The sequence below is a fragment of the Pseudorca crassidens genome, chromosome 18 (assembly GCF_039906515.1).
Source record: "Pseudorca crassidens isolate mPseCra1 chromosome 18, mPseCra1.hap1, whole genome shotgun sequence".
Taxonomy (NCBI): domain Eukaryota; kingdom Metazoa; phylum Chordata; class Mammalia; order Artiodactyla; family Delphinidae; genus Pseudorca; species Pseudorca crassidens.
The window spans coordinates 12,738,557-12,752,513 of record NC_090313.1 but is presented as its reverse complement, the minus strand read 5'-3'; the positions used below and the strand labels follow the sequence as shown (position 1 = coordinate 12,752,513).

At 46.0% G+C, this 13,957-nt stretch overlaps 1 protein-coding gene across 4 annotated transcripts in view; it reads right to left on the bottom strand.

The window, feature by feature from the left end:
• The window catches only part of STK24 (serine/threonine kinase 24), a 108,611-nt gene that overhangs the window by 43,987 nt on the left and 50,667 nt on the right, over window positions 1–13,957 (bottom strand). The window contains exon 1 of one of the 4 annotated variants that reach the window (XM_067713497.1): window positions 1,144–1,232. The exons of the other annotated variants lie outside the window; for them this stretch is intronic. Coding sequence (XP_067569598.1) covers window positions 1,144–1,200 — 57 coding nt within the window. The 5' untranslated portion in view covers window positions 1,201–1,232. Of the gene's footprint in view, window positions 1–1,143; window positions 1,233–13,957 lie in introns of those variants that run through there. 4 annotated transcript variants of the gene reach the window in all.

The window sequence follows — 13,957 nt, the reverse complement described above, 5'->3', positions numbered from 1 at the left end:
TGTTTCCTTTCTTAAAAACGTGCACAAGTTGTCATAGAGGAAATGTCCGCGGGGAGGCGCCTCCCTGTTCCTCATGACGTGAGTCACCCCCCTGCAGTGACTCCCACTGACCAGAGCTCCCAGCAGCCCCTCCACGCGGTCCCTCGTGCTCTAGAACACAGCCCTGCAAAAACCAGGCCCCCGAGACCTCGCAACCCTGCACAGCCAGCAATCCTGCAACGCCCACTGGCTCACTCCACTCGTCACTGCCAGAAGGGGAGAAGTGAGGTCCATTAGCAAAGCCAGAAAGATCACACTCGGGTTAAAACCCATTTCTCTCAGCAGCCATACCTCCCCTTCCAAAGTTTTACATTCAACAAGTATAAGTGAAACTTGACTTCCAGCACCTTTTCCCAGGGAGACAAGTGAAAATTTCTCCTCTTTTCAACCGGAAACCTAAGCTCTTAAAGACAAAAACCAAAACGACAACAAAACTTTGCTAGGAAATACACTAATATTTTCTGCTGCATCTACTCCTTGAAGAATAAAGCAATACAGCAGGAGGACACAGGCTGTGCCGGCAGCAACCAAGCCGGTCCAGGGCTGCCGTCCATTCCTAGGGAGACGAGGAGTTCCCGTCTGCCGTGCCTTCCCTGGGTCAAGATCTGGAGCAACACCTTCTAGAATCTGAGAGCTTGGTCTCTAATTTGCACACGCACCAGACTCAGGCGGAGGACCCACCACAACAGGTGACAGCAGCCCCATCAACAATGTCCCCCCAGATCAGGCAAGAAGGGAAACAAACTCTGCAAATTTGTCCCCAAAGCAACAGCGGCTCACAGTGACCAGAGTTAAGCCCGACGTGTGGTGAACTACAGACACAGAACCACAAAGGGCCGACCGTGAGTTCACGAGCACCACCTCAGGGGAATCCCCGTCCTCATCCGGAGAAAGCGGCCACAGCTGCCTTGCACTCCACTCATTCCTAAGCCCCGTGGAAACAGGGTTACTTGTTACCTGATGTGGCGGAACCCTAGCCCTGGCTGGAAACAAGAGAGAAAGCCTCAGGGCCTCTGACACACGTGCACGAGGTGTGGATGGGGGCAAAGCTCGGGCTGACCAGGAGGGCGCACGTCTGCCTGGGCGGCACCGACAGCAGCTTACCTCCGTGGAAGTCTGTCCGTGTTGGGGGCACGTGCCCACTGTCCATCGGGCTGCCATCCCTTTGAGGAGAGGGAGACATGGATGGGAACCAAAGGATCTTCTAAAGGCAAGCTCTCACCGCAAGCTGCCCAAGGTCCCTGCGATCAAAGAAATCATCGTGGTTTTGCGTTTGGCATATTTACGCCCCTTTTCTCCTAGGGACAAGTCTGTCAGCCTCTGAATGGACCTCCGCTTTCAGAACACAAAGTGCCCGGAAATACAGCTAGCTCCACCTAGGTAAGGAATACAGGAGATGGGAGAAGGGCAAGGGGGCTTCAAGGCACACCCTGGTGCAGAACGCGAGCGTAAGAGCATTTCCTTCTCACAAAAGAGCCAGAAATCAATTGTTACTTTTAAAGAACCAACGTTTTCTACCAAATATTTCAACACAAGCAAACTCCACCTCTTCATACCCGTTCAAAAAATGTGACCAATAATGACTCCAAAATCTACACGGCACTCTATACCAGCCCTAGCTAAAACGCTTCTATACGAAGAAAAGAATGTGGGTGATTAGCTTCTATAAGCACTGGTCTATAAGCAACCTCGCCATCGGCCTAGCTCCGCTGAGTCCCAATTATAATGACAGGGAAAATTCATTAGATCGAATTGAAGCACGTAATCAGAAAGTCAATCTCACACTAAGTCAACAAAAAATCATCAAAGTCCAGGAAACTAAGTTAAATACCTAATCCAGCGTAACAAATGCTTGGTCTACTTAACAGGTTACATAAATTGCTTTTAGCAACTCAACCTGCAGTAAGCCAACCACCACCCAATGCCAAAACATCAACACTTCCCAACTAACTGCACCGCTAGCAAAGCTGTCCATATTTTCTACTGCATATAGTATCAACGATTTCCTTCTTTTCAAAAAATTCCTCTTTCCTTCAAAGAAATACCTGAAGATGTTTGATACACGCCACCGCAGTAATGCGAGTAACAGAAATCAGAACACTGTTTCGTCACCTGTGCATCAGGCATACAAAGAAAGGAGGCATTTCACAGGCGACCACAGAACCATCCTCAGGTGAGGAAAAAGACAGGCGGCGCCAACAGGACAGCTGCGGGACCACAAAACCAAAGGGGGGTTCTTGGCAGAGACTGGGCGCAAGCAGAGGTGTGGGAGGGACGGGGCCGGCCCGCAGGGCTGGTGGGATGGCGGTTCTGGCCGCTGAGGCGGCTCCAGGGCCGCGAGGGAAGCCAGATGCCCGGCACCACCGGGGACTCTGCAGCATCGGCTAGGCTTCTGATCTCCGTCAGAGGGGCCACGGCTCCTGGAACAAATGCAAATTCGTGCGTCCGACACACATGAGCTACAGAGTGAACATCAGCTCTGCGTTAGAGATCGAATAACACAATTTCCACATGCCAGGCAAGAATTTCTCCCGTTGGACTACCTGGGAAATAAGGTGGCAGTAAGTCAAAATTCCACACTGGGACAGTACGGCCCTTTGAAGACGACATCTTCCAGCCTCAGAACCACGGCAAGCGTGACACGGTGACCCCGGGCCAGGAGCCCGCAGGTCCCCCATCGGGCTAACCTGCTCAAACTTCTGGTGGGCGCTGCACGGCTGCATGCGAAGGGAACGCGGACGCGCGAGCCGATGCCTGATTCCACAGAACGGTGGTGGTGGACGGCGGACGCTGCAACGCCGGCCACGGCAGCCACCGAGGGCGGGACCCACGGAAGCCTCCCCGTCCAGCCCTCTCCCTTCTCGGGCCCCTGGCCCTGGGACTCTGGGAAGCCTGCGCTCCTTCCAGCCCCAAAGGAAAATCCTGCTTGGTGGGAGCCGACAAGGTGGCCTCTCCGTGCCACGGTTTTCTGCTCTAGAGGACAAGAGGTGGGGGCCAGGGGCCTCCAACGCCCTTTCCCGCTCTAACAGCCTGGGACGCCAACTTCTCTGTGCACGAGAAGTGTTTCACAAAACGGCAAGCTAAGCTGAATCAGATGGATATGAACTTAAAAGATCAAGGTGTCCGATCTCTCTTTTGCAGGTAAGGACACAGCTCCGACAGCAGGCGACAAGCCACACTTCTGGCTTCACTCAGAGCCGAGACGGCATCTTCAGAGGTAGGCGGACCGTCTCCAGATCTCGAACTTGGGGTCAGAATGGCTAGAAAAGTACGGAGAAGTGACGGATACGGTACAAAGCAAACCATCGCCCAGCGCCCCCCCCCCACCCTTTTCTAAGTAGGCTTCATCTCCAGCTTGTTTATGATTTTTCCCAAAACCAAATCTGCAGACGTCTCCCCGCAATCCCCAAACTTTTGTTTCCAGTCAAACTGGAGCTGCATTATCCCACCAACCTACCTGGCTCAAAACGCATAGGGAAGGTACCGAAGTGGAACTTAAAACCAATGTATGAAGAAGATTTAACATTACAGTAAATTCAGAAACATAAAGAACTGTGTGCTCACCAAGGCCGTCCAAGCCACCCAGAGCCCCCCTTCTTCCCACGGCCTCCTGCCACTTACGGTACTCCTGTTTGTCTCGGACCGACCCCAGCAAAGGGAGAAACAATTCCATGTTGCCACACAGGGCCTCTCCCAGCTGCCACCTGAGAGACTCTGAGGCATCAACCCACAAGCTGTCCCTTCCCACCGGTTGCAAAACACAAACGTCTCCTCAACTCAACACACAAGCCAGCGCACAGTGTTTTCAGCTGTCACTTTGAGCCGCGTTAGCCCTCCACCCCAGAACCCAGAGAAAGTTTAGGAGCCGAGATGCAGAACCGCCAGCCCAGAAGTGAGTCAATACTCGATGATCACCTGAACAACCAGCTAAAATGCTGTCTCAGCATCCTTCCTAACCCATGACCAGGAAAGAAGTACTGGGGAGAGAATCAGCGATGGGAACCCTGTCCAAGGCCAGGTCAGGTTCTATTTTCCTGTTCTATCTGTGAGCACCACGCAGAACTCAACAGAACAAAACCAACATGTAACGGAGGGGGACTGGACAGCTCTCAGCTAATAAAGCAACTCTCGGAGCCTCTTGGCAACAGCAACTTAGAGAAGACTTTCCCTGCTCTATGAAACCAATTGTTTTTTCTTAGAAATTAGAAAGGGCACACTTTAGATCTGGCTAACTGCCATCTACTTACATCAAGACTGAAAGAGAAAAATCACATAACTATCTTCAAAATAACAGGAAAAAAGTATGTGCTCTTGTTTGTTTGTATAAAAACAAGACAAAAAAAAGTCTAACCAGGAATAGAAGCAGACTTCCTTAATGGAAAAACAAACAAACAAAAAAGAGGCCACACATGAAAATTCTATAGCAAATACCATACTTATTAAAGAAAAATTTAAGATGCATTTCTTTAAGGTCAAAAACAAGGCAGGTGTATCGCTCCCATCACTGCCAGTCGACAGTCTAGAGGTCACGGCCAAAACATAGGACGCAAGACGGTGATATGAATGGACGGGAGCACAAGAAACCATCACTGTCTGTAGATGTGAACATATGCATAGAAAACTAATGAGTTCAGCAAAATTGCCAGAAACGATGTGAAAAAAAAAAAAAACATACTCATTCCCTTAAACTAAGCAATAACCAATCCGAAAATATATCTCTCAAAATAGCAATAAAAACTACGTGCCTAGGAACCAGCCCGATCTTCAATTTTAAGAAGATCACATAAGACAACCTAACCAGAAAAAAGGCATTCATAGTCAAGGATGGGATGACTTAAGATGTCAATTCTCCTCAAAAGTCAATGCTTAGGGACTTCCCTGGTGGTGCAGTGGTTAAGAATCCGCTTGCTAATGCAGGGGACACGGGTTCAATCCCCGGTCCTGGAAGATCCCATGTGCCGCGGAGCAACTAAGCCCACGTGCCACAACTACTGAGCCTGCGCTCTAGAGCCTCCAAGCCACAATTACTGAGCCCACGTGCCACAAGTACTGAAGCCCACGTGCCTAGAGCCCGTGCTCCGCAACAAGAGAAGCCACCACCATGAGAAGCCCACGCACCGTGACGAAGAGTAGCCCCCGCTCACCGCAGCTAGAGAAAGCCTGCGTACATCAACAAAGACCCAATGCAGCCAAAAATAAATTTAAAAAAAAAATCTTCCTGGGTTGGGACATACGGTTAAAAAAAAAAATCAATGTTTAAACTTCAGTAAGATTTTAAACAGAAAATGTACAAACTCATTTTTTGCATGTATGTGGGCAGAGGTGGAGACGGTTATCACTCCAGATATTACGACTTAAAACAAGGCCAAGGTAATAACAATTCACACACACACAGACCATGAATGATACTGGCCCAGGAAAATAAAACAGACAATCCAGAAATAGGCCTAGACACATGAGACTTTGGTATATGATATAACATCATATGCGAGTGGGGAAAATACTGTTTTATACAATAGTGTTAGGAAACTTATCTCTACATGGAGAAAAATAAAATCCCTACTTCAAACTGTATATCAGACAGATAGAAGATCTAAATGTAAAAGGCAAAATTATAAAGCCAACAAAAGAAAAAAATTTAATAGATTTTTAACCTTAGGAAACAAGTAGGTTCCTTAAACAGGATCCCAAAAGCAGAAATCAGAAGGTAAAAACGGATGGGTTTAACTACATTAATACTAAGGAGTTGTTTCAACGAGACACCTTCAAGTTAAAAGCAGGATAACAGTCAGAGAAAATACTCGTGGTATCTCAAACTGATACAGAGTGACTTCAATATACTTATCAAACACTAAAATACAGGAAAGCCAATGGAAAACTAAAAAAATATGAACAAAATTCAACAGAGTAAGAAATCCCAAGGGGTAAGAATATATGAATAGACACTCACACCTACTATTAACAGAAATGCAAATAAGCATAAAAAATACTATATTGTACTTATGGGATTGGGAAAAGTTAAAAAGTTGTATATTGGGCTTCCCTGGTGGCGCAGTGGTTGAGAGTCCGCCTGCTGATGCAGCGGACACTGGTTCGTGCCCTGGTCCGGGAAGATCCCACATGCCGCGGAGCGGCTGGGCCCGTGAGCCATGGCCGCTGGGCCTGCGCGTCCAGAGCCTGTGCTCCGCAACGGGAGAGGCCACAACAGTGAGAGGCCCGCGTACCGCAAAAAAAAAAAAAAAAAAAAAAAAAAAAAGTTGTATATCAATGTCAGCAAGGAAGTAGACAATCGAGGCCCAACATCGCTAGCCATGAGGGGAATGCAAACCAAAACCACAACGAGACACCTCTTCACACCCCCTAGGGTGGCCATAATCAAAGATGCCACGAGGATGTGGAGGAATTAGAACCCTCCCTCACTGCTGGTGGGAATGCAAAATGATGCAGGTGCTTTGGAAAACAGCCTGGCAGTTCCTCAAAGGGTTAAACACAGGGTTACCATGTGACCCAACAATTCCACTCCTAGGCATATACCCAAGAGAAATGAAAACATGTCTACACAAAAACTTGTACACTAATGTTCATGGCAACATTATTCCATTATAATAGCCAAAAAGTGGAAACAGCCAAAATGTTCATCAACTGACGAATGGGTAAATAAAATGTAATATATCCATACAATGGAATATTATTCAGCAATAAAAAGGAATGAAGTACAGACACATGCTACAACGCGGATGAACTTTTTGAAAACATTACGCTAAGTGAAACGGGCCAGTCACAAAGGCCACCTACTGTATGATTCTGTTTACATGACATTCCAGAACAGGCAAACCTATATGGAGACAGAAAGCACCTAAGTGTTTGCCTGGGGCTGGGGAAGCTGGGAGGAAATAGGGAGTGACCAGTAACAGGCACGGGGTTTCCGCATCAGATGATGAAGATGTTCTAAAGTTCACTACGATGATGGCTACAACTCCATGAATATACTAGAAACCACTCCAAGAGTGCATTTTAAGAGGATGAATTGAATGGCATGTGAATTATATCTCAATAAAGCTTTTCTTTTTAAAAAAAGGGAGAAAGAAGAACCAGCAAAAAAAACTCCCACTGCTAGTGTGAGTGTAAACGGGTGAAGCTATCCTGAACAACATGGTAGTGTAGGGGTGGGAACCGGCATATCTGGGGGGGGGGCCTGCCCCAAGCCCCATCAGTTGTATTAATAAGTGTCCTACTCCAGAGTGCTGCACAAGTAAGTCATACGAAAAGATACTCAAAATCCTAAGTCATTACAGAAAATGCAAATTCAAACCCTAATGGGATACCGTTACACACCTGCTAAAATGGCTAACCTGAAAAAACTGACAATACCAAGTGTTGACGGGAATGTAAACTGACACAGACACTGGAGAATTAACCAGCAGCCCTACGTCTAGGTGTTTACCCTGGGGAAATGAAAACTTACGTCCATACAAAAACTGCACGTGAATGTTAATAACATTATTCATCACTGCCAAAATACGGAGACAAACCAAGTGCCCTTCAATAGTTAATATAGTATATAATATACTATAGTATTATATACATATACACAATACATGTTATATATTGTATATATATATACAATAGTCTATATAGTAGGTATATATTCCTACAACAATACACCATTTGCCAATAAGAAGGAACAAACATTTGAAACATGCACGGATCCCAAACACATTATGCTAACTGAAAGAAGACAGTAACAAAAGGTGTGTGATTCCACTTATATGACATTCTAGAAAAGGGAAAACCACAGGGACAGAAAACAGATCAGTGGTTGCCAGGGACTGAGGGTGTGGGGAGAGAGATGGTCAGGAGTTCTTTGGGATGTTGGGATTGTTCTGTATCCTGCATGCGCTGGTGGTTTTAAGAATCTACATATGCGTTAAAGTGTGCAGAACTGTAAGAATTATACACCTCAGAAAGTTAATTTTACTGTGCGCAAATTTTAAATAATTATGTGGGAGGAAAAAATAAACTCATACATAGTACATAAACAACGTTTTATCTACTCAAGACACACATATTCAAAGACATATCAAAACGTGTCCTACAAAAGAGAAGGGTGGTAGGGATGAAGGATGAAATAATAAAAAATAATAAAACTGACCAAAACAGAAGAAGCTTACATAGATCGATGATCATGGTGCCACAAATTGAAAAATATGAAAACACAGCTCAGCTCTCCCTTATCTGATGTCCATAAATGGCAAAGGGGAAAAGAAATACAATGAGAAAATAACACTCGACTTAGCGGAACAGGCCACTTGATTGGCTGGGCGGTCGGTTCAAAGTCCAGAGGGGCTGTAGGAAGCAGAGCTGTGCTTTAGCACCAAGAGTAACACACCAGGCTTAAAACAACAACAAAAAACTGAAGATACACACGGGGTAAAAAAAAAAAAAAAAAAAAAAAGCCAGGTATCAACACCTCGCTTGTCTTTTTTTTTTCATTAATGCTACTCTAATGACCAAGGCCAAAAATGAAAAACAGATTGTTACTTCTGACCTTGGTCATCCATCAGTTTTCGAGAAAACAATGCCAACTGCTAGCCATAAGGGCCTCCAGGTATACAGCTCCACTCCCAATGTCAAGCAACGTCCTAGGGAATATTAACTCTGCAGTAAGTGCAGCGTTCAGGGAGAATCACACTTCCCATCAAGACATCCTGCAGTGAGGGAATGTTCCCTCTCACTGTGGTGAACTGCACCCCTAGGAAAGGAGACCGGGGTTGTTTTCTACTGCTTTACTCAAGGAAGCCGAGTTTCGGATGAGCACTAGACAGAAAGCGTCATGGTCAATATCTAGGCGAACAATCCTCGCCGTTATGTTCGGAGGACTCCTCACAGCCTTTGTGCTATCTTACATCCGAACAAAGGTACCCCGGAGAAGCATGTTTTGGATCCACTACCCCCAAAATGCTGCCTGGGGTTTCTTGTGAGCCTGGCACACAAGGCTGCGCGGCTTTGAGCAAAACAAAATCACTGTCCAAGTTTGGACACATGTTACTCACAGCACTCGCAAAGCTCACACTTGCTCTGGCCACAAAAACTGCGTGGGAGTAACCAAGGTCTCTGAGACTGCTGTCTTCAATACTCTTGGGGCTATTCCAAGCACCCCCAAGGCCAGCCCTGGAAACATTGTTCCTTCTATATTCTGGGACCAAAGACCACCATCCATTCCACAAGCAGCACTGTGAGCATCTGGGCTGGTGATTCTTTGTAGCAGGACGTGTAGTGGCATCCCTGGTCGCTACGGGGTGACCTACAGGGTGCCGCCAGCACCCCAGCCCCGCCCCGTCGTGACAACTGAAAATGTCTCCAGACACGGCCACCTGTACCTTCAGTGCAGGAGGGGTACACGTGGGGCAGTCAGAAGAGGCACAGAGAGGTACCGGTACTACGTTTAGGTGGCTTGGCCCCAAAGTCACGTGCTCCTGTCACAACCCCAGATCTGCCTTCTCCATACGGCGCAGCCCGCCTTTCTCCTCTGCCCTCTACACTGGGCATCTTGACCCCGGTTCAGTGAAGCTGTGATCACCGTTCCACGTGCACGACACCATTAGTACCTGACTGTCTTCATCTCAAGGAGAATGTGCCAGGCTCTATCTTCGGGAATAGGAAAGAAGTGAATGAGACAGGACCTGTGAGCTTTTGGAAGAAGCCCTGAGGCAAAGGAGAGTCCACACACACCAGGCACATATCTCAACTCAACCGCTTCCCAAGACCAATAACCCATCTATATTCCTCACCGTGTCTAAAACCAGAGGTCAATACAAGAGCAGGATTTGCCATGGGGCGGTCAGGAGGGAGGTGAGTGAAGATAAATTCAGACAATGTACCCTAACAGATATGTTCATTATCATGTGGCTTCAGTAGTCATTCTTCTGAGCGATAACGAGATCATGAAATTATAATACAATATGCCCAAGGGAAAGAGTATAGTTTTGTCTGGTTTTTTTTGGCTATGAAGCATAAGAGGCTGATTATATTCTATTGCCCAAGCTAGGATGCTTCTGAAAGTAAAGAGTCTGCTATTTTAATAGTCATGCTGGGGCAAGAAGTGAACACAGGGGGTGGATGGTAACCTCCTGAGGAGCCCCATTCACAAAGACACCAGCCATTTATATAAATATTTTTTCACTTCTTTCCCTAAGCGTAAAATGGGTGGGACTTCTGTTTCATCAGGAACTACTACTTTCCCTTTGGGGAAGGAAGGAAAGGGGAAAAAGAGCAAATCAGAAGTCCAAAGAACATAACTTTAAAAAATTACCCCAAAATGCGTCTAATGTACATAACACACACCGTAGCAGAATCATCTGTACTTACATACAACGCTAAAACACATAAAGGGACTTTCCTGTATTCGTTTTCTGGTGAATCCAATTGGTAAAACTACCCTAAAAGTTTTTAGGAACTGAAGAAAAACTTACTCTTAAGTCAAGGATCTGAACCCACTATTAGACAACTATTCACTCAATGGACATGTTTCCTTAATAGCGAAACTACAACAAAAATGACTAGGACGAGTAAAGGTTTGATAAACACAGTTTTGTTTTGTTTTGCCTTGTACCTGATTTGCTTTGGTGAAACTGGCCTGATGTTTGAGAGTATTAAATAATTTATTATAAAAGAAAATGATAACCCTAATTTTTAGTGTGCTAATAATGTTTTTACAACTCATAAATTTTGAGTTAGTTGGCAAAATATCTTTTCCCTTAATTTAAAAAAAATTCTTAAATTAGCACTTACTAAAAATCCCCTAACATGCCAGGCACTTTACCTATCAGATCTCAATCTTTATAGTAATCCTGTAAGATAAGTATATTTATCTGCATTTTGTCCTTGAGGAAGTCCGCAGCTTGAGAAACATCCAGACAGTTAAGTAACTGTACGAGGATCCAAACTAAAATCCTGGCTTATAACTCTAAGTGAATCTCAAAGTAGAGATTCTAAGAGGCAGGCAATCTCCCCAAGACAAAAAAAAAACCTTAAGAGCTGTGCTGCTGAATGGAATGAGTAGCTCTTGTGAATGCTGCTTAAAAAGAAATCAGGGACTTCCCTGGTGGCACAGTGGTTGAGAGTCCGCCTGCCGATGCAGGGGACATGGGTTCGTGCCCCGGTCCGGGAAGATCCCACATGCCGTGGAGAGGCTGGGCCCGTGAGCCATGGCCACTGAGCCTGTGCGTCCGGAGCCTGTGCTCCACAGCGGGAGAGGCCACAGCGGTGAGAGGCCCATGTACCGCAAAAAAAAAAAAAGAAAGAAAGAAATCAGGCTCAGACGCCTCTATAGCACCTCACTGTCCACTGTTACAATCTTATCATGTCTTCACTGCCTAACTTAAAAACAAAACCAAAAAAGTCTCTCCCCTGCACACCACCCCACCCTCTACGGTTTCATTGTGACCTTGTAGATGGTATTTTTGCGGTAAAAAAGCTCCAGTGGTATAATGATTGGGATACGAAGGCTTCTGGTTAATATTCTAGCTGGTTTAATCTCCCCAAAATTAAACAAACTACAGCAAATGAAGTTCTTCTATGGCATGTGATAATCTTCAAGACCTTTCCGGCCCTCAGCTTCATCAATACAAACCTAAGTTTTCACTGTTGCACTATTCCCCCTCCTCCCTGAATTGTCAGTTGTTGTTTCTGTTTTTACTATTTCGGGAAGAAACATGCTACACAGCAACTCTGTAATTCGATTATAGCTACACAGTCAAAACTCACGCCCCTCTCCTGATCTTCAGTAACATTCAGTATATTTAGACCACTTAGCTATTGTTTTCAATTTCTCCTTCTGGAGTACAGGACTGACACGAAAACGTAATTATGAGATCTTCTAATGCAAATCCAGCAAAGGAGAAACCAGTTTCTGCTCATTTCCTCTTTACCCAGTCTTGTTGTGTAAAAGTCCCTCAACACAGGTGAAATCCTGAGGCCCCCTCCCCCATCACCACTTAAAGAACTAAAACGACCAGCTCTGAAAGCTATGGGGAGTTTTAGAAGGGCAGTAAAAACCACACAAGGCACAGGAATTTTCAACTTTGTGTCAAAGACCCATTCATCTTACACGTCAATTTAATTTGTATCTTACTTGACAGTTTGGACCATATTGATTAAACCTCATAATGCTACCAAGATGATGGGAGAACAGCCTCTGGCTCATTACGGAGGGTCTCCCTCTGGGCCAAGGCATCTCATGCAACTTCTCTCACACCGAGAACGGGCAGAACGTCGGGTCTGGATTCTTGTCCGGCTCAACTTACGGTAGTTACTAGTACTGTTTAGCAAGAGCAGTCCACGTGTTTTCATCAAATTTGACAGAAAGGCTTAAGAAATTAGGGCAGCTTTTCATGACGGTGGTATTACTCCTGGCATTCCTGAGGCAGTTACATTTTCTGAAGGACAATCTGCCTGGTAAAATACATAAAGCACTACAGACAAAATTATCCCAGCTCTTCATCCCACCTGAGGACAGTCAGTGGAGAAAGTCGCCCCAGCGGTCACTCCACCCACCTCGTGCAGAGACAGGGGCCTTGGGAAGGACCGTCTAGCTCAGCCCCAAGCCCGTCTGCTCTGCTGCGCAGCGCACGATTAGACGGCAGTTCCCAGACCCTCCTGGTTAGGTGCGGCCGCGTGGCCGAGCCTGGCCGGGGGTTGTGAGCAGAAACAAGGGGCCCTGTGACCTGGCCTGGGTATACGAGAGCTCCCCTCAGGGGCCTCCATTTTCGCCCCCATGCTGACTGAAGGCAGCCGAGCACACCCATGTGTGGGGTAAGGAAGGCAGAGCCGCAAGACAGAAGGAACCTAGGTTCCTGAGTAACTGCTTGGAGGAAAACCACCCATGGATCAGGGCTATGAGTGAGCGAGAAATAAACTTCTATCATATTGAGCCACTAAAAACCTAGGGTGTTTATGCCAGCAACTGACGTTAGGTTAACTACATAAATGCACTGGCCCACTACAGAACAAGGTTAGATTGACTTGGAGTGAGCAACTCAGGAAAGACAGGACATACCAGATGGAATCTCTAGATACGTACAGTCAAGGTGACACCGCATTTGGCCACAATAAAGCAATCACCTCGCCATGCAGTAAAAAATTCCGCTGAGGAACCCAGGCTGAAGGAGACACCTGCAAACCACTGATCCTGAACTTCCGCGGCAGTCAGATATTAGCTGGTGTACGTCAGCAAGAATCTGTGAGGATCTTCCACACTTCCTTTGCCGAAACTACCATAATTCATATTAAAATCCAACATACCACATGAACCCTAACTCTGAATTCCCTATGCAACTATTCTGACGTCATTTCACAAAGGGTAACTGATACAGTAGACAGAGTTCAAGTTGAGTCTCTTCAGCTGTTGAGTTTTTCCTCAACGGAAGTTTAACATAAAGAAGACCTCTGCTTTCCCTACGGAAGTCACAGGTGCTCTCCTCTTGGATCATGGATATGACAAAGCTTACCGTGCTCCCCTCTTTGCCTGGTCAAGACCCAAGCTGCATCCTCCCCCCTCACAGTAACACTCACGGCTACCGTGGGCTACCCTCTCTCCTCCTTGCTTCCACCTCAGTGGACACGTCCTCCACTACAAGGTAATGTCAGAACTAAATGTGAATAAATAAACCCAATCAATTAAGGAAGGAAATTAACACTCCCTAAGTACCCACTACATGCCAGGTACTTTCACATACTCAGTTCTATTTAATCTTTGCAACAACGAGGTGTACACCATAATTTTCCATTTTACAAATGAGGAAGTAAAGAAGTTTTTAAAAAACTCAAAGTCCAGGACAACTGACTCCAAAACTCATTCTTCCCCTTTCAAAATGCTGCATTTTGACCTCTGACATACTGCCATTCTTTAGGCAATTGA